The sequence below is a fragment of the Mugil cephalus genome, chromosome 8, assembly GCF_022458985.1.
Source record: "Mugil cephalus isolate CIBA_MC_2020 chromosome 8, CIBA_Mcephalus_1.1, whole genome shotgun sequence".
In the NCBI taxonomy this organism is placed as follows: domain Eukaryota; kingdom Metazoa; phylum Chordata; class Actinopteri; order Mugiliformes; family Mugilidae; genus Mugil; species Mugil cephalus.
The window spans coordinates 16650944-16673329 of NC_061777.1; the positions used below are offsets into that span (position 1 = coordinate 16650944).

At 40.5% G+C, this 22386-nt stretch overlaps 1 protein-coding gene across 10 annotated transcripts in view; it reads right to left on the reverse strand.

Annotated features, from left to right (window-relative positions):
• mctp1a (multiple C2 domains, transmembrane 1a) overlaps window positions 1-22386 on the reverse strand; it is a 124463-nt gene that overhangs the window by 73377 nt on the left and 28700 nt on the right. For all 10 annotated transcript variants that reach the window (XR_007113210.1, XM_047590837.1, XM_047590834.1 and 7 more), the window contains exon 2: window positions 7386-7506. Coding sequence is in view for 9 of the 10 variants with exons in the window: in XM_047590837.1 (XP_047446793.1) it covers window positions 7386-7506 (121 nt within the window). In the remaining variant the exon portion in view is untranslated. The remainder of the gene's footprint in view (window positions 1-7385; window positions 7507-22386) is intronic.

The window sequence follows — 22386 nt, forward strand, 5'->3', positions numbered from 1 at the left end:
TTGATCAAAGCTTTTTAATAACATAAATGTGCTTGTTCCAGACTGAAGGGTGGTCTTGGCGCTGATAAAGGCTCCTCTCTTTCACACATATTCGCCGTGATGAGTAGAGGCATGAATTATTCCGTTTCCGCGTTTTCACCATCAGTCTGTTTAATGTTCATTACACATTCATGATCAATGGTTTCCTATGTCAGTACAGGGCCTATGTCAGACAAATGGTGCTGAATTATTAATTGATAATATATGAGCTGGTAATTACATTTCAACAAGAAGCAGTGTGATATCATGCTCTAAAAATAAAAGTAATCAGTCTACGAGGAAAGTTTTAATCTCATGTTAAAAATGGCCGACACATCTGAAATTTCTATAATAAATGAACATAAATACAGTAGTAGACATCATACCATGCCATGCAATACACGGAAAAGATCTGAACTGAGTACAACCTTGCATGTACACATTAACACTTATATGTATTTTTATTAACGTTTTTAAATTGCAGACGTAATCTACAAAAGTTGCCAGATCACGGTGCTTCTCGTTCCTTCATTCTTCATTAGGCTTGCGTGTGTTGGTGCTGTTATCCCTTTCCAATTAAGCAAGATTAATCTTTGTGCCAGCTGGCTCCACTTAGTGATAACATTTTGAGTATCAAAACAGAATGAATATGGATGACAAACCACCTGCTGATAGCCTTAGAAAGCCATCAATAATGTATGCCAGTATGAAATTGGTGCTGTTTTATGATAGCATCTGAACTAGTTGTTTATGCGACATGTTTAATCTTAACACGTGTAGCCTGACGTGAAAAAGTCTATTATAATAAATATACCCTGTACTGCAACCACTGCAACTTTCCAGAATCTTATTTTAAGAGGGCACTAAAAGAGGGCATTAAAAGGATGCTAATTGAAAAGTGTAGCCAACTAAACACACACAAAAAAAAAGGCATTATAGAATTTGTCTCACCCTGAAATTCCACGACTATAACTTATAAGAAAGGACTGCACCACTGTAAGACTGAAATACGAGGCAGACAGATGTTAACCTCAGTGTTAACCTATTCATTCAGCACTTTTAGATCTTTAGATCATCTTGGAACTCACCACTGCCACTGGAGGATCTAATCTGAGTTGGCCAGCATATTACCTGTCAGATATTCTGTTATTAAGGACCACACCAAGGAAGCGGTCCACTGATGCCTATCCTGAGAACAGGGGAAGAGAAAAATCTGTGAAGGTACCCATAAAATCCATCCGTCACGCCCAAGCCTCAGCCTGGAAAAGGCTGACTCTGACTCTGACAGGTTGTTTATGGCTGAAAACGTGAGTGCATATATGTGTGTGTGTGTGTGTGAGGGAGTTCCTATTAGTCTATGTGCAGTGTCACAACTGACGGATGGTTGGAACTCTAGGACTTCCCATTACCCAGAATGCAATCGGTTAAATAGGATATACAGGCTAGAAAGACAAGGTAGTCCATCAGGGACGGTGACATATGGGATGAGAACCGCCTGAGTGCAATTACAAACAATCACACACTGCATGCTTCTGCAGGTTTCCTGTTTGATATTTACCCCAAATAAACTTTCACCAGCGCGTAACGTGATCCTGCTGCAATTAAAATCCAAAATGTGAGAAAGCATACGGCCTGCTGTTTAAGACTGCAGAGCCCGATGAAAAAAATAAAAGGCAGAGCACGCACAGGAGGTGGGAGAATGCCACGGGAGGTGAGAAAATAATGAAGGAGAGTTGAAAATAAACAAAGGACAACATGCTGATGCCAGTGTCAAGCTCCCTCATTGTTTTTTTACACAGAGAGAGCTTGACACCAGCGTCGGCATGTTGGTAGCTGTGGTGGTGGCTGTGGTGGTGGTAGTGGTGTCAAGCGCTTACATTATACTTAGACTTAGACAGACTTCAATGACACATGAGGGAAATTACTTGGTCACAGTAGCTTAGCTGCACTTAGTTACACTTAAGTTCACAAACTAGGAAATGATCATTGTAAACCTTTTATAGTAACAGCCCTTAATATGCACATTTACTGTAAAATAAACCATAAATATTTGTGCACACATGCAGATTGCATCAAGGCAGTCATAGTCTGAGAGGGATGAAACAATACTTTCTGGTAATCTGAACATTTCTGCAATAACCAGAAGGTTGCAGAAGAGTCCATTACATATTCATGTTGCTGCAGTAAATCATGTGAATCTTCACATCACGACTGTATGGACACTAGGCATAAATGGTAAGCAGTCTAACACAGCCAGAGTTACTCTGCTAACTGTGCAACCCACAACCCATTTCATCCCCTGTAGTTGTTGAGCTGTTGACTACGTCAAATGCAGAGAACAAAGTCCCTATATAAAATAAAGCATTTGTGTGGTTAAATATCAAAACCAACTATAAATGATTAAATGGTCAACATAAAAGTAAAAATAGAGGAGGGAGCCCCGACGTGCAACAGGAGAGAGAAATCCAATACATCAAGAGAGTAGCTATGATATTAAGTTTATTGGCCAGAATCAAATTTCCTTCTTAATTGTAGCAGCATGTTGATGATGCATCTGTCAAAACATTTTAGTTGATGATTAACTGTAATACAAATAAGTGTGAATTTCACTAAGGTGTGTTTGGCAAATCTTTGTAGTATTGCAGTATTTTTCAACCGTACAAGACAGCTGCATTTTGTTGGCAAGCACCTTGAAATACACAACTCTAAATCTCCTCTCGGTGCCATGAAATGAAATGAAATGAAATGAAATGAAATGAAAAGTGGATGCGACAAGATAATGTCTTCAAAAGAGCGCTAGTGAAACGTGGCTATACAGTGACGTGTTATATCCCATATCTGATGGGTTTCATCAGGCTCTTTATACAGGGAAATGGAAAACAGAATAGAATAGAAAAGAATAGATAAATACTTTATTCATGCCCTGGGCTAAATTCAAGTGTCCAGTACACAAACATACACAGACATCAGCATAACACACCAACAGAATCACCAGTGCAAAAGGAGAAGAAAGTGTTATGCAAAATGACTGCGGTCAGCTCAAATAACTGCCATGCATTAACACATGTTTTCACCATGATAGCTGTGTTAGATAGATGTGTTACAAATACCACCTGGTGCCTTTGGTCATTCTCCGGTACGTGGAAAGGGTCGGGGCAGAGAGAAAAGCTGTGATGGTAGAAATGTTTGCACGGCTATTCCCTTGCCCCCAATCAAGTACCTACATAACCTTAACATTATTCTAACCATTTCACTAAAACATTCTTCCAACCATCAAACAAGTCTGTGAAGAAATGAGGACCAGCAAAATGTCCTAACTTTCCCAAAATGTCTTTGACTTTGATGGTCTCTTCAACAGGAGGTAAGTGCCCTCTAGGGGGTTGGCCGAGGTACTGCAGGAGGAAGGGGGGGGTCTTATCAACCAAAATCTTTAGTTGATTAAACCACTGTTGCACATATTTGCAATAAGAAAAGGAATATCTGAATCTCTTATGAGGTGAACTTTGAAGTGAGGTCACTTAACAGGCGGCATCAGTAAACACGAAAAGGCAAACAAGTCAATCAACGCTGTCTTTGTGGTTCCATAAATGGCTCTGGTTATCGCCGTCCTCCCACTCCCCCGCCAGTTCAGTCCAATAACATCAGATGCAGGTGTAAATGAACAAAGGCAGATGGGAAAGCACATCATCAGCAGAGACACCTCTGTACGAGCTGCGGACACTGATCTAGTCCTTCATTCATCCCTTTTTATCGTGACAAATTGTGAAATGATTTGAGTCCCTAAAGAGATTACGACAATGCTTGTTACTGTGGTAGTATCAAAAAAAGCCCCTGGTGGGATTTGTACACCAGCCACCGATCAGACAGGCTTGCTCCCTTTGTGCTGTTATTTCTCAGCTTCTTTATGTAACCACCAACCTCCAAGTATCGTATTGGGAGAACATGGTGAAGAGGTGGATGATAAGTGCAATTTCCTCGGTTTAATTTCGCCCACATGCATATTCGGAAACAAAATTTCACATGTAAATGAACGAGGTCGCAGTTGACAGTCAAAGACAGTCATATTCGAGGTACATGAGAGAATACAACAAAGTTCTTACTCGATAAAAAATCAGGTCTTCCAGTGTATCCCGTCACCGTCCTGTCAGCCGTTTACTCCTGGTCCAAATTCAATGTCCAACTTCTGCTTTAATCTTCACAGACTTAAACTGACAGCAACTGCGCGCTCAGCAGAAATGCATGAGTAACTCAAAATGCTTCATAAGGAATATGACTGCTCTCAGTAAATGGGAGCAAAGACATTTCTATGGCCAGTAGAGCCAGGCTCATATTTCATGTGCAGCTTATTTCACTAGCAAAAATTGTATTTAGGTTCCAGCAAATCTGATTAAATCAGATTTGAAAGTCCTTTCTTCTACAGCTATACACTTGTCTGGAGTTTCCTTGTAAAAACATGGCCTTCTCCTGCCATTAGTCATTCTCCCGGGTCAGTTCCAAAAGTATCATTCAGGCCCAGAATATACTGATCATTGATTTTTACCACATCTCAAAAATGAATTAGTTTATTAGTAAGATTAGAAATGATTCTGGTTTTACAGATTGTGTGCTTTTACCGCACAGTTGATCCTTTTTGACAGTAGCTGCATGATGATGATTGAGCTGTCACATTCACAACGTTTTAGCTGATGATTAATTGTGAAACAAATAATTGAGATCTTGGTATTTCTTGGTATACTCTGGTATTTTACAATACAGCATTAGGAGCACAATGACTCTGATTCAAAATAAAGAAGCATCAACCCTAATTAACGACAAAGTGAGCAATGCTTCAGCCCAAAATAATTAGCGACAACGTTTCACCGTCATTTGTAACTCTCTTCTAATTATATTCCCATTTTCAGCAGTTCCATTCATCTCCTCGGATAGGAAATGTTTTGTTATGGCAACACATCCTTTCTGGATGAACCTATGAGGACTGTTTCATTTCAGCTTTATTTGATCTATCACTCGCTCAGGCACAAAAAGGGCTCCCTACTTCACTTGGAACTCCACTAAAGACACATAAGGGAAGACACGTCACTTATGTGGCTAACCGGATGCCTCCTGCCACTGACTCTCCATCCCGCGCTCTTTTGTCTCTGACTGGTCAACCTCATCTCTGAGCTCATACATCACTTTGATGCACGGATCAGAGCTGCGGAGTAAAACTAAATATTCCGTCTTATCGCTTCTTTTACCTTCTTTAGAGGCCGCGCAAAAGTCTCCAATAAAGTTTCTGTCTAGAAGTCTATATTTAATATGCCAGCACCCCAAAATACTTCAGACTGGTGCTTGAATGTAACTGAATAATTTTGTGTTTCAGCTCCACAAGACTCCACAAGAATATATGTGAAATGCCACACTGGAGAGGTTTTTCTGAAAAGATCTTTTAACTGACAAACTACTTGTATCATTTATAATTCATGCTAGGGCTTTTAGTGAATCAATAGGAAGCCGAAGTAAATAGCTTCTCCCAGCACACTGCTTTTATTTGATAATCCAGCTCTTCTCCATATTCATATCTGACAGGGGAACCTACTGATACTGATGGAAAATCCCACCAGCGAGTCCAATATCGATCTTCTGCAATTTATCCAACACCTGCTGTACAATGACAGCGAAATATGAATATCCTGACAGCACTGCATGTCAAAGCTTAGCATCATTAGATGAATATTCGGAAAAAGACAAAACAACGTGTCCGGACGCTCGTCGTTATTAAGACATTATTGCCCGTGTTGTATTTAGGTCGCTATGTGTCTGTGTTATTATTTGCCTGTGTTTCTGTCTGTCTCCCTAATGAGCTGTCTCAGAATAGGACAGGTGAGCTCACCACCTCGCTGCTCATTATCCGGCTGACCGGGTAGTCAAAATGTACGGGAGAATGCAGGGCAGCTCCTTCCGACCGGTTGTCATGGCGACTGCCACAGCCCCTAATGAGACCTCTCCATCGATCACGATCCGATCCGCTGTCTATCAGAGCTTATGGGGAAATCTCTGAATGGCCTTAGCAATGTGGAACATATCATTTGTTTAAATCAAGGCCACATCCACACATAACAAAACAATGTTTTTTTTGTTTTTCTCCGGTTTCCCTTGGCGTCATTTGGAGAAAAATGGATCCACTGAAAAACCTATACTACATATCGCAAGAAGAAGAGCATCAACACTGCGCACCGTGTACAAACATACAGTTCGGAGTAGCAGCGGTATATATTATCCTTTCCACCCAACAAGGGTCAATATCTGAGGCAGCGCTATCACAAGCCTGTAGAGCAATAATACTGTTTATGAAGGTGGTTTAATAAAAGATAAGATTTTTCATACCGGCGCAAAGAGCGAAAAAAAAATCTTTTCCACAAGGCCCGAAAAAGTTACATGGAGCAAATTGAATGACTCAGCACACAACTGAATAAATTTGACAATGTCTGCTCCAGTGAACTCAGCTTCTATGAAATTAAAGTGCCACTCAGCCTTCTTTTAGTTTATTAAATTAAAATATTCAACACAAAATGCACAAACCCAAATGAGATTATACTTACACCAGACGTCTTGGTCACACTGCTTATTGCACTGGGTTGTCAAATAAAGCTTATGATTTAGTGATATTACGTAAAAGTAAGCTAGTAGTAACCGGCTCGGCTCCAAACGTGCCACTGTTTGACCTTAAGCCAAGCTGAATTATTTTCATGCATGTAAGCACAAAGAACGCGTTGCATCATTCCATCATGCTGCATCAGGTAATTCCTTCTGACTTCACACTTCACACGACGGACTGTGATGCAAAGATGTGCGATTTAATAAAAGTCCCCACACAGAGATTATACTGACGAAAAGAGGTATACCCCTAAAGATAACAGAGGAAAAGAAGATAAAAGGTGTGCTATATTTTTTCTTAGGAAGGCCGAGACATGACAAGACTATGAAATGAGTATTGGCTGTGAGTCCAAAGCTTGTTCGTCTGTGTTGTACAGCGACTGTACTATGGAAACACACACCTGAGCCACACTCTTGCAGCACCATTGCTTATTTGAAGGCCTCACAGTGATGGTTCTGTTTTCTCAAGCTCATTAGGCTCCACATCATGTCAAGTTATTAATTGAGTCTGATGAATGAAGAATGGAATACACGCCCAACGGTGCGGTTATTTTTTATAAAGGGACTGTCAAAGAGACAGACTCAATTCAGATGCGGACACAGACCAGGATGGGGTAGTTTTCATTTGGTGGGAAATCTTAATGAAGCTGTTCACCCTGTCTGTTCACATAAACCTCAACATTACTGAGATAACAGGAAGAAAAAAAAAAAAAAAAAAACAGATCACGTACCTGTTCGATCCCGGATGGCGAGGTTTTTCCCTTTCTTCAGGACAATATCCAACTGGTACATGACCGAACCTGGAGGCTGGAGTGGAGGCTCTGCATTACTGGGCCCCACTATATTGATGCCCTGTAAAGAAAAGACACAGGTTAGTTATACGGTTATTTGACTATAGAATTATTATTTCATGTGAATGTAGAGAAAGAAAGAAAAGAAAGAAAAGTGCAACTTTTGCACTGGGAAAGGAAAAAAAAAAATAATTATATATATATATATATATATATATTATATATATATAAAAAATGTGTAGTCAAAAAAGAAACCATTTTAAAGATAGTTGACCTGAGAATATTCACATCCTATATGTGTGATCAGCAAACACATAGGACGCTAGACTGGGGCCTATTTGTTCATTTCCTATTTCAAAAATGCCAATGTTTTAATACATTTCTGAAAAATTGTTAGTTGAGGTGGCTCATTGCCAACCACAACAGGGTCAGTAAAAAACTAATAAAGTCCTGAATCTGAGCTTGACGACTGTCACAGTGTTCAGTTTATGTTGAAACAGCATAACAAAAGGTGGAAGTTCAGCTGGATGATCATTTTGGGGGATACAGTTTGCGGTGCTGTTAAAATCTAAAACATTAAATTGTCAAAATAATGTTGTTACAGCACATTTCAATCCAATAGTCTCTAAAATTAAAACACTGTTAATTAAACACGAGCTCTCGCAGTTATTTTTAAAATGAATATCATAGATTTCGTGCAGGACTGTTATATATTCAGTAATATTCCTAATGAGGTGGTCGGTGAATGTAAGTAACATTGGTTTCTGTGGCATAGTTAATGTTAACGATGAAACAAAATGTTGCTGCAGCATCAAGTCCAGTAACATTTATGGTCTGATCTAATCTATCTCTCCTGAATTTTTCAAGAACCACTGTAAGCACACAGCCTCCTTGGAAAGCTTCTGAGCATCAGGCTCTTGGAAAGGGCCACGGCTGTGGCTTTACATGTCACACTGGAGACCTGAGGTCGGTCCTACAGTCAGCTTTGACAAGGAGTCCCCCTTAGCTCTAATCGAGGTGCCTCTTGAAAGCCACGCGGTGACCCAGGCTACGCTCCGAGCTCCACTACAGCACACTTCCTTTCTACATCTTTTACTCGTCTTACTCTAGCACCCTCATTTACTGTATATGCCCCTCCCGATTGGACAACCCCTGCGTGGGCATTGCTGTCACATCTCGCCAGCGAACATACTTTGAGATGAGGCTAAGAATAACTATGAAAGAGCAGAAAAATGCTGCTGAGCCAGAGGGAGAATGCTAAGAGACTACCAAGGCTGTAGCACAAGAGCAACTGCGGTTGGAGCGGACCAGAGAGATTCCCAAACCACCGCTAAAAACACTGTGAAGAGAGGAAGAAGAAAGCCTGTGAGAAAACCGCCTATTAAGAATGCCATTGAAATGCACTCTTCCAGATGAGTATTTCCTTGTATTTTTAATCCAGTTCTCCAGAGTAAATCCCTAGCTGTCATAAAACATAAGCTGGTGAGCTGCAACTGCATCGAATCAGCCCTACTTTAATGTGCTCTACGAAGATCCTTCTAATGATAGTGAGAGATAGTACAAGACAGGTGTATGTGGGACAAGCTAGGACACTGTCCACTCCCCAATGTATCAGAACTGTTTTGCAGGCACAAAAGAGACCTATTTAATATCACATTACATAATAAGGTGCTTTTGCATGTCTCTCTGTATGCTAAAATACAACAAACCATGGAGTTGCATTGTTCTTCTGCAGGTGTCCAGTATAATTGCACTATGGTCACATTGTAGAACAGCAATTACTTTGTCTGTCTTACAGCGATTACAATGCACTGCTTCCAGAAAGTACAACTAAAATATGTACACCGATCAAGCATAACATTACGACCTAATATTGTGTAGGTCTCTCTTCTCTCTTGTGCCAGTTCATTAGGAACACTACTGAAAACTAATGTTATTAGTTATGTTATACAAGGTTATTGTACTCAGCATTTGTTTAAAATAACTGAACTGAACTGTGCTATTGAATGGTAATTAATGAATTACCACCTCTCTGAAGTTGTTTCAACATAAACTGAACATTATAACATTCACTGTTTAGTGCAGGACCTAATGCTTTGGCAAGAATGAGAAAGGATGATGCCACTTTAAAACTACGAATGCATTTGTAGCACAGACCACAGGAGGCCAAAGGCTACAGTTGTTACACTCTTAACATAACTGTGAACAGTATTTCAGTCTATTCACACGCCCCAAAGAGTGTTATTCCTACTGTCACCACATCAAAGAACAATAAATAATTCATACATCTATCATCATGAGCATGGAATCATCCATGAGAAGAAGAGAGTGCGCTCTTCTCACACCAAAATTCAATACCACGGCAGCTGGGCGAGAAATGTACTGTGTAAGTCTCAAAACTCACAAATCTCAAGATAAAAGTCCAATCAAGTCAACAAGAAATTGACTCAGGGAAAATGAGACAGTGAAAAGTAATTTTCAAGGTAAGAGGAGGAGCAGCTCGGCAAATACCAACATAAATCTGATGTGAACATTCAGGGAGAGACTTGAGTTAAAGCTGCATGATTGGATTGGATAAACCTGAGGTTGAGGATGCATGTAAGTCACCATAATTGGACTGTATTTGTATAACCAATGGGATTACACAAAAGATGTGGGAGTCTCACGCGTGACATTAAGTTCAGTAGCAAACAACAAACAAGAGACACACAGAGGAGCACGGTGTAGAGTCGGGTCGCGTCATAACACACAGCGATTTAGAAAACGTAAATCCCCAGACATGCTGCGCTCGTACAAAATCTCAGGGCGCGTGTTCTTGTCTTATCCATGTATACAAACCTTAACGCACGTACACACACACAAAGACGCAATCGGATATAATCGGGCGCACAGGATTTGAAATGGATTTACCGATAGCGCAGGTTGCTTGAGTGAGCGCCAGGATACATGATGGGATAAAGCAAGCTACCAGATAAAATAGACCAACAAGCTCCCGAGTTACAAATGTTTGAACCATGTTCACCACAGTGGAGAAAGCAAACAGCAGAGACAAGGATTACAACGTATTTTGTCCACAACAACCTCCCAAAAAAAGCCCTAGGAATCCATGACAAGACTGTTAATATTTTTGGTAGGGGCGGGAAATATAATGATATTTCAATTATCGCAACTTTTTCTTCCGATACGATATCGATTTTGAATGTCTTAATATCGGTATTACAAAAAAAATAAAAAATTAGACATGGATCATTTGGATTAATACTGTTTTTGACTCAATTTGTCCAATGCATTATCACTGTCATCTGATGTACATAATGCAACATGTATTTTGAGCTGTATTTAAAATTTCTCAGTGAACCATGTAGAATATTGCAATATATCGCAATATCATAATATCGCAATAATGTATCGTATCGTCAAGTCCTTGCCAAAACAGAGCCCTAATTTTTGGGGATGAAATATAAATGACTCTGTCACATTTCTCAGAGAGTATCTACAATAAAATATGACTGACTAAAGGTCAAGTACAAGTAAACTGCAAATTAGCCTGTACACACTAATCTGATGTATCCCTGATCATGGTGAATACACACTGATTATCTCGATATTGTGGCATTTGTCAGAGGTTGACATATATTAGGCAGCATTTCGAGTCCTCCAAGCTGACCCACTGAATCTGCAAGCACAAACACACCAGCAGTGTTTATTCATGCAATAAGAACATTCAAACATCCCCATGGACATTAAGGATACAGTGCTGCTACCGGAGTATGCAAAGCAATGCTGAAGAACCACATTAATCCCAGCACAGACATATTTAGCTAATGGAAAAGGAAACTTGTATGTATTGACAGTAGAAAAAAAGCAGAAGCAGAAAAGATTTGAGCATTTTTGAAAAAGGCCAGATTGTGAAGGCTAGACGACTGCATCAGAGCATCTACAAAATTGCAGCTCTTGCGGGGTGGTCCCGCGTCTGCAGTAGTATGGTGTGATGCATCACGTTTTCTTATGCATCACGTGGACGGCCGGGTGATTATGAGTTGCTTAGCTGGGAAATATACGCCACCAGGACGCAAGGAACATCCTCTTGCTGTTGCCATGGGGGTGTGCTTGTCCTGCGACAAATGTCAGATGGTGGTATGTCAAAGTAACAGTACCCAGGTTTCCCTGGAGAACATTGCTTCGTAATGAGGGTGTTGTTCACTTCACTGGTTGGTGGTTTCAGTGTTGTGGCTGATTGTCTGTGACTCTGTATAATCCAAACTGACAAAAACACAAACACAGTCTCGACAACCAGCCATTTTGTTCAATGGCCCTGCTTGTCCTTTAGGACAGATTCATCTCTATCCGGTCCCCAGAGTCTAGCAGACCTCAACCTTTACCTCTGAACACTGACACCCAGGTTCAGACACACAAACACTAAAGAGTCATACTACACACACATTCATAGAGAAAGAAAAGGCAGCCAAGGACCATCCCACTCCATCTGCTCTGTGTTTAATGATTCCCAGAGACTCACAGAGAACTAAACAATATGTACCAAACCCTGTTTTCAGTCTCACTCTGGTGTTACAGGAGAGAATTTAAGTGAGTGTATATTAGACCTTCAGTTGTGTTAAAAGTATTCTGCTGTAACACATTATATACATAAAAATGCAACAATTAAATAAGAGTTGCTGTACATAAACGTAATTGTGTAGCCTTTTTGATCAGACCTTATTTAAGTGGTGCACACTTAAACGAATCTTAACGAATCGAAATGTTAGCCTGTGTGTGTGTGTGTGTGTGTGTGTGTGTGAGCGCGAGAGAGAGAGAGAGAGAGAGAGAGAGAGAGAGCATGCATGTATAATAAATAACATAAAGTGACACAATGTAAATACAAAAAAGGACTTCCATTATGACCAGTCCAGAGAGATTCAACCAGCTGAGCACTTAACATTTTCATTAAAGGATCCCTGGAGGACTACACTAGAGAGTGCTTTTCGTGTTTGGATACTAGCCTTCGGATCTTTGCAGAAAACCCTTCAGACTGAATCCCAAATGACTGTGTTGAAATATCAATCAATACAGGTTTCCTTTTCCATTAGCTGAATACTTCTGTGCTGGGATTAATGGGGGTCTTCAGCGTTGCTTTCCATACTCTGATGGCAGCACTGTATCCTTAACTTCCAGAGGGAGGTTTGAATGCTCTTATTGCACAACTAAACATTGCATGTGTGTTTGTGCTCTCAGACTCTTCACGTGGGTGAATGTGAATATGTAATGGTTTGATATTAGATCACAGAGAGGAAAGCTCCTTCTCCAGTTATGCACATTGTCTGCTGCCTACAGTATAAACGGGAGGGCACACGAGGGTTAAGAGTAGATTACGTGGATTCATTGCAATGAGCTTCAGCTGAGCCGTTAAAACGTGTTATAAACCCATAAAAAACATTTAGTTAAACATCCTCACTCACTGATTTGTTTTGCAAACGAATTGGGTTTTACTGTACAAGAAACTACCACACTCTCTCACAAACACTACTACAGTCACACACACTTACTATAATACTGTGTCACAAACACTACTATAGTCACACACTTACTATAATACTGTGTCACAAACACTACTATAGTCACACACACTTACTATAATACTGTGTCACAAACACTACTATAGTCACACACACTTACTATAATACTGTGTCACAAACACTACTATAGTCACACACTTACTATAATACTGTGTCACAAACACTACTATAGTCACACACTTACTATAATACTGTGTCACAAACACTACTATAGTCACACACTTACTATAATACTGTGTCACAAACACTACTATAGTCACGCACACTTAATATCATACTGTGTCACAAACACTACTATAGTCACGCACTTACTATTATACTCTGTCACAAACACTACTATAGATAGTGTGTGACTATAGATAGTAAGTGTGCGTGACTATAGATAGTATGCGTGCGTGACTATCGATAGTATGTGTGCGTGACGATAGTAGTATGTGTGAAAGAGTTTTATAGTAAGTGTGTGTGACTATAGTAGTGTTTGTGACACAGCATTATAGTAAGTGTGTGTGACTATAGTAGTGTTTGTGACACAGCATTATAGTAAGTGTGTGTGACTACAGTAGTGTTTGTGACACAGTATTATAGTAAGTGTGTGACTATAGTAGTGTTTGTGACACAGCATTATAGTAAGTGTGTGTGACTACAGTAGTGTTTGTGACACAGTATTATAGTAAGTGTGTGACTATAGTAGTGTTTGTGACACAGTATTATAGTAAGTGTGTGTGACTATGGTAGTGTTTGTAAAAGTCTATTATAGTAAGTGTGGGAGAAAATGTGAATTATTTCCTAAACGGCCTCTCATAAGAAAACTGCCTCAGATTCACTCACACACAATATTAGAGCTTGATGAGAGTGACAGAGTGATACAGAGTGAAATTTAGCATGAAGAGGCAGCTGGTGCCGTCTCCCATTTCTTAGGCACGAGGGAACACACTTCAAGCTCAGATGGCAATGTGGCAAACATCAAAAGACTAACTTTACAATGTTGCATTTCTTTGCAGCAGTGAGTGTGAACAGGCGCTGGAGGCTCATGTCCCACACATGACTGATAACTTTCCACTCCCCTGACAAGGCTGCTCCCCAGACTTTTAGAGACAATGGCCAGGCCTGTCGGCACACTCATGAAGAATAGTTTATGATGTAAATATGGAATAATGTTTGGCATAGAGGCTCTGATCATAGCACTCTCCACCGGAGTCAATATAGTTTTGTATTTTTCATTTAATTTTTAATTTCAAAGTTCATTGTTTAAAATGTTGTTATTGTTATTATTATTATTATTATTATTATTATTACTACATGGAGGTCATGTCAGGAGCTCAGACCCTTTATGAACCAAACTGACTCAATTATGAAGACGTAACACTAACGCCTCTTCATGCGTATTAAAGAGCCATTATGAAAAATGAGTTTCTCCATGCAGATTAATACGATGCTACCAGATAGGGAACAACATGATCAGAGAATTATACTGACTTCATTATCTTCATGGGAAGGCTCAACTCTGCGCCAATAGATAGACGCAGGGTGGAGGATGGGTTCATCAAACTCTCATGATACATGGAATGTTGAATTATCGTGCTGATCAGCTGGTCTACACTTTATTCGGTCTAGATGATTATGCTGTTGTAAAAGTACTCAAATGTTCAGATTAGAAAGACATGTGAAATGTCTTTGGCGTGTGGCGCTTTGACTCTTTTAGCTTTTGCAAATTCCATTTTTCGACTCTCTCACTGAATTAGTTGAAAAAATTCCACCAGGGCCAAAAATACCAGGCACACTGGAAAAAAACGTGCGATATTCACTCGGAGATGGCTCGATACAGCCCTCACAGGATTTGTTGCCCTGCGATTTTACTATGACTGCTACCTGAAATAGGTGAAAAATGGCCTGTGGGGAGAGTGTTATTAAAGTTTCCATCTTGCATTATGAAGGGCAAACTGGTGCTTAACAAAACCGCTTAGAAAACTTCCTCCCTGGGATGCCAACCAAAGACATATTTCTGATACTGGGTTATATGTCACGACAGTGGTGCCATCATGCAGGAGGAAGCCTGTGTTCAGCCCTGGGCAGTGTGTGGATCCAGACTCTCATTTCTCACAGTCATGACAGGTAATTTCCAGTCTCCGCGCCCCCTCTCCTGCATAACAATAACCTACTCCTGCTTTGTTCATTAAGAAGAACATTAAGGCAGTTATTCTTGTGTTGTACTTCTGGTGTTATGCCCCTTCCGGCTACGCGGAAGAAAAAAAAAACTATTTCCACATTTTATTACATGAAGTCATGTCTGACCATTTATTCTAACCAACTATTAGAAACCAAACACTCAGGTTCTCATCAGAGCCACGACCCGACACGTTAGCAGGAATTACCAAGGATCTCAAAATGGATGTTAATGTGCCTTAAGGAAGAAAACCCTGTTACTGCACATTAATCAAACCTTATTATGGAATCAAATGAAACGCGCCTCTTTAATATAACTAATATTGATCTCGTAATGTGGGCTGTGTTATTCTATAGTTTAAGTGATTCAATACTCAGCTAAAGTGATTATTATAATTAGCATACAAGTACACACACACACACACACACACACACACACAAACATAGTTTGCTCCAGGTGATTTCAGGTCTGCAAAACTCTCACAGCGGATCACTGCTTTCTCCATTTGTCACATAAAGAGTGATGTTGAAAAAGAGTGTGACTACAGATTGCGGCGTCATTAATCTCATAATAATAATTGACAGTAACAATACATCTAATCCATTCATTCAGTGCAGACAAGGTTAACTGCACAGTCCTCAGGTATGAATTTGTGCCTTTTATCATCAGCTAACAGTCTTACAGCAGCTGAGCAAGCTGGTGCCATCCTCAAGGTTACTGTACTTTACATGTGGTTGTTGATAGATGCACTTTAACGGTTTGCTGACAGTTGAGGGATGATCTCGCCGACCACTGCGTCGTGCTTCTTAGTCGCAAGGACAGGACGATGCAGTTTTGTGGTCTGCATCATCCATTTCAGTATCTAAGGCTGGGACAAACTTATTTAAAGCCTTGATAAGAGCATGCATAAAAACATACATCGATCAGGCATAACATTATGACCACGTTCCTGGTAATCACAACCGTTTTGACTCATGAGTGCATTGAACATGGGCCTTCTGACAGAGTTCAGTGATGTCTGTCAACACAGTGTTGGTAGTGCAGGGCTTTGAGTCCTATGGGCTGAGAGGAGGGGCCTCTGTAGATCAGGCTTGTTCCAGTTCATGCTCCTGCTCCTGCTCCTGTCGGTGGTCATAATACTGTGGCTATTGTTTCCTCCAGCGCATGAATCTGTTTTGAACATGTACAACGCTGGCTAAATGTTGCCACGAAAACACCTCATCACAAAGCCTTAACAACAGAAGTCAGTTTCGTGTTTTGAGATAAGACATCAGGCCTCGTTTCAACAATAAACCCAAAAATAGACTGAGAATGGGATGAGCAGGAAAACGAGTGTAAGACAGAGGTAAGTTGAACCTAAGCCGTCTCTCACTGCTCTGATATTTTACAGGATTATCCAGCGCTCTCGTTCTTTCTCTTTATGATTTCATTTTCAGCCACGGCGGTTCTTAACAAGCTTTTCCTGCGCACCAGATGCAGTCATCCATCAAAGAGAAATCTCTTTTTTTTTCCCAAGATGAAAGATCATGCACAACTTAAACACATACACACTGAAAATGCTAACACATGCCATCACAGTGAAAAATGAAACACAATTCGTAATGGACAACGAGCTCAACGCTGACCTCATCTACTCCTTGGATAAACGGATGATACAGAGAAACCTGCGAACACAGATGCACGAGGACATGGAGGCTCTTGAGGTCTGCCAGTGAGGCCTATTGCATTGCTAGAAATGTATCTTTTATGCACTTGGTCTAATTATAGAACATACGGGGGAGGAAAGTAGTGTAGAAGGAGACTGAGGTTGTTTCCTGCTGTATGCTTCATAATACAGCACACATCTTCAAACTGCTTTAGAGCAACCTGACACAAATGCCTAATGATCAGGAGTCACAGTTACACTAATGCCATGACTAATATGAAAGTTGCAAAGTCACTGCTAGATTTTTTTTCTGTCTCCGTTCCTCGTGTGTTTTGCATAACGCATCGCTCGTAAAACTCGGGTAAAAGAAATCCTTCAACAAAATAGAATTCATCCACAGCTACGGTTAAATGGCTAGCATCCCCCAAAGGCACTAAATTACTTGTTCCGTCAGTCACCTGCCAAGTAAAAAGAAAAAGAAAATAATTAATCTAAAAATAATAGTGTTGCATGCAAGAATCCCCGCGTTTCTGACTGAAGCCATATTTCCATTCAGTCAGACTTAGTCACAGATGATGAAGGTAAAAGCAATTCAATAAATACATCACAGTGACAGGAGAATCGCTGCCATCCTCCTCTGCCTCCTTCCACCCCCTTTCCTGCTCGCTTTTACTCCACTTTCTTTTCTTCTCTCTCTCAGTAAATCCACGATAGCATTATAAGTCACATTTCCCCTTGAATGTCTGGGACTCTTTATAAAGTAGATTTACAGTGGAAGCATAAATACTTCTTTTTCTAATCACAACATGCCGGTCACAAAAACTGTGAAATGTGTTCTCCATTAAAGAATCCTCAGATGAATAAGCTACTCCATTAAATGCCGTTATCTCAGGGTCATTACTGAGCCTCTCCTCTCCTGAGTATGTGCAGCCAGGTAATGCATATTATGACAGAACTCAGGGACAGTGCAGGCTAGCGCGTAGACAGCCAACAGCCACTCGACTAGATAATGAGCTCTCTTTGGTGTGTTTTTCTTCTCTTAATAGCAGCCTAGTAGCCTGGTGCACAAAGAGCAAGCTTCCTCACTCTGGTCTGAGGTAATAAAACTCTCGACGGAGCGGATATAATATCCTGTTGACGAGAGCTCGAGCACTAACTGATGTGTTGGAATTGGGTTCCGTTAAATTACTGCTAGGTAGCTGAGTCTAAATTACTGGACAATCATCATGATTGTTCTATGCATGCAGTTCAGATAATCTACTATTATAAATTGCATTTTATATGCTAAAATGAATTGATCCTCTTTTATTCCATATCCTGCCATTGAAGATGATGTATGCCCAGGCAGTGATACCGTATTTCAGTCCATAAAATGCCAGTGACAAATTAAATGAAATCAATAACATTCTATTTTATTCTTCCCAAACACCAACACCAACTCTACTTCTAGTTGTTGTATCCTGCTGTAGCTGGTCCCCTCTTCAGTTCTGGCAAATAGTCACTGCTGGTTGATATAAAATGCATCAGTGTGCCGGAGCAGAAATGTTCCTATAGACACCAGATTTAAAACTATGTAAAATACGTAGAAACTTACCGATGGCACCAAGTGCACAATCAGCACTGTGTGAAGACAGCATGGGCTTGAATGTAACAGACCTTCATTAATTATCATCATTATATAAGTCCTGCAATTCTTTAAAAAATCCACTTCCAGGATAAGATAAATATAACATTAGCTGTGGCTTCTATGAGCTTCGAATTTTTTAATTTAACACAATGCCCTTGAAATGGGTATACGGTCATCAGTGCCAGATTTTGATAACAGTAGCATGGATCTGTTCCAGGAAGCCTTTTTGTGAATTCTCAGATTGGCAGAAAATGCTAAACCCACAATTTAAGTAGTTCAAGAGTTGTCCAGTAAATGAGGATATGCATCCATCCAAGACTGCAATCAATAGCTCATTATACACTCACTGGCCACTTTATTAGGTACACCTGTTGAATTGCTTAACACAAATAGCTAAGCAGCAAATCACATGGCTGCAGTTCAATGCATTTAGGCATGTAGAGGTGATCAAGACAACTTGCTGAAGTTCAAACCGAGCATCAGACAGGGGATTTAAGTGACTTTGAACGTGGTGTGGTTGTTGGTGCCAAATGGGCTGGTCTGAGCATTTCAGAAAATGCTGATCAACTTGGATTTTCATGCACAACCATCTCCAGGGTTTACAGAGAATGGTCCGAAAAAGAGAAAATATCCAGTGAGCGGCAGTTGTGTGGATGAAAATGTCATGTTGATGTGAGAGGTCAGAGGAGAATGGGCAGACTGGTTGGAGACGACAGAAAGGCAACAGTAACTCAAATAACCACTCCTCATAACCAAGGAATGCAGAATACCATCTCTGAACATGTCGAACCTTGAAGAAGATGGGCTACAGCAGTAGAAGACCACACTGGGTGCCACTCCTGTCAGCTAAGAACAGGAAACTGAGACTACAGTTCACACAGGCTCACCAAAATTGGATAATCAAAGATTGTAAAAACGTTGCCTGGTCTGATGAGTCTCAATTTCAGCTGTGACATTCTGATGTCAGGGTCAGAATTTGGTGTAAACGACATGAAAGCTCCATCCTGCCCTGTATCAATGGTTCAGGCTGGTGGTGGTGGTGGTGTAATGACGTGGGGGATGTTTTCTTGGCACACTTTGGGCCCCTTACAAACTGAGCATGGTTTAAATGCAACAGCCTACCTGAGTATTGTTGCTGACCATGTCCATCCCTTTATGACCACAGTGTATCTTCTGACGGCTACTTCCAGCAGGATAATGCACCACATTGTCACAAAGCTCATATCATCTCAAACTGAACATGACAATGAGTTCACTGTACTACAATGACCTCCACAGTCACCAGATCTCACTCCATCCGCTGCATCTTTGGTATGTGGTGGAACAGGAGTTTCTCATCATAGATGTGCAGTCGACAAATCAGCAACAACTGCGTGATGCCAATGTCAATATGAAAGTATGCCACGAAGAGTTAAGGCAGTTCTGAAGGCAAAAGGGGGTTCAACCTTTTACAAGCGAGGTGTACCTAATAAAGTGGCCAGTGAGTGTATGAAAATAAACAGGCTACTGAATTATTACTGAAATCCCAAAGCCCTTTTAATTAATTAATGTATTTCCTGGATTTTACTACTACTTTAATACATTATATCCTGTAGATATCCTTACAAGAACAAGCAGCTGGCATTCATAATAAAGAAATGAGCTTGTGAGGGCAGTAACTATGTGGATGGCTCTGAATAGCTAAGCAAAACTAAAACATATTTTATAAGGTCAATGCTGAATCCCAAATACACCGACTTTACCAGGTGATTGTCAAGGACAAGATTTATTTTTCTCCCCTGCCTAAATTAACCTTGAGTATATAATGAGGCTGTGGGCAACTGGAGAACAGCTGGAGAGTGAGTATAATTATTACCTGGTTAGTGTCCATTAAACATAAAACATCAGCAGGACAATATTCAATTTAATTCAATTAAATTTTATTTATATGGCACCAATAACAATACAAATTGTCTCAAGACGCTTTACAAAAACCGGCCTGCAACCTCAGAGGGTGACGGCGGCAGGAAAAACTCCCTTTTCACAGGAAACAACCTTGCGCCAGCCGGGTAGAAACAGAGAATACAGAGAAAAGAAGAAGAGAAGAAACAGATAAACAAACTTCTGTCATTACTATTGATATCAAGCTGAAGGAAACACATAGAATCTAATAATATAACACATAGCTGATGAATATCACTTCTTTCACCAGACCACAAGGAAGCAGTACGCTATGACGACTGTAAGACAGCAGTATTATTATAATCACTATGAATGTCACCCCACTTGCCCTCAAAGTGTGACTCCACGTCTCTGATCTCCACACAAAAAAACAGTAACCCAGTTTTTGTTCTTCCCGCCAGCTCTGACAAGACTCTTCGTCCCAATTGTACCAGATGTCCGGACTGAGATGTGAGGCTTGGCCTACTTTGGTTTATGATGGAACGGGCAGTCAACACTGGGTCGTACAGAGGACGAGAACAGACATGGAGAGAGCCTCTTTCCTAGCAAATCCCACGATGAGCAAGATTAAGTTGCAGTCTGTGATTATGTGTGTGTGTGTGTGTGTACAGCGTGGCCATGTCTTTAACCACCACCGCACAAAAAGCACGATATGCTCTTAGCTTACTTCTGCTCAGGGAATACATTAAGTTTTAGCTCAGATGGGTAAAGTAAGTTTTTAATGTTCCAGATGCTTCATGTCTTCACACATCCAGCATGTGACTCATAAATCTGCAGTACAGCGATACAGAATTTGTAAGTTTAATTGGATTAAAAACATTTGGTTTATTAGGTTAGACAACAAACTGAATTTTAAACACGTAGAAAACCCTTTATTTGTCCCACAATGGAGGAATTGCTTAAAGTCAAGTATTCAAAGCTATTGTGAATGACTCTGAAATTCAGCTGAGCATCTGCAACTTTGTCAGTAAACTTGAATTTTCAGTGATGGACTTCTTGTGCTGGTCTCCCAGAATCATTTTATGTCTACCAGCAATGACCAGGACAACAACGAGTACTTGGAGTACAGACGGGTGAAAGGTGTTTGGATGGAAGAAACTGAATGTAGGAAGTGCCCAAGAAGAATTTCTGATGCGCCAGATCAAAAAAAAAAAACTTGGATAAAGGATAAACACAGGTTACCATAGATGGGGCTTTTCCTCATTGGGGAAAGCTGAAAGAAAAGATGGGGCTCTACCCAGATCAGCCATAACTTTAAGTCTACCTTCCTCCTAAAGCACCCCCACCCCATAGCTCATTGCTATGGGGTGGGGGTGTCTGGTCTGGTCTAGGTGGGTGTTACATGCCTTAGTAACATCTACGTGAATGCCAGGTCCAAAAGTAACGCAGTAGAACATTTTTAGTCACGAGATGGTCAATGTTATTTACTTCACCTGACAGTGGTTTTAATGTTGTGGCTGATTAGTGTAGACAAACTGTGTAGAGTTTTTGCAATTACTCCCACTGCCAGAGGGGGAAGTGATTCATAGAAAAGTGGGAGGCCTAGTCACTTTCTTGCAGAGAAAAGGATAACCATTCCAATTTTTTCCTCACAAGGAGTCGTTTGTCTATATGATGGTGAGTCTCCTGGATTTGATCACAGATAAGACACCATGATTTCAACATATCAAAAAACAAAACACCACCATGCTTCGCTAGTGTCACTGTAGAGTAGATATCTCCCTACGCCTCTCGGAGGGGAAACCCGCCAACAGAAAATGACATTTTCAACACGTCTACATAAATTGTGTCTGGTGTGACTTAAAAGTGCTAAATGTGTTAATACCACATTTGGAAGCAACTGCACTGAACTACTCTTGCAACGCGTTCTTCCCACGCGCCGACACGTTGTCAGCGGCGTGAAAAATTACATTCACAGGCACGTTGACAGGACACATCAGACACTAACTTATTCATCATTTAGTGTAGCTTAGGGTTAGAGAAAGAACTCT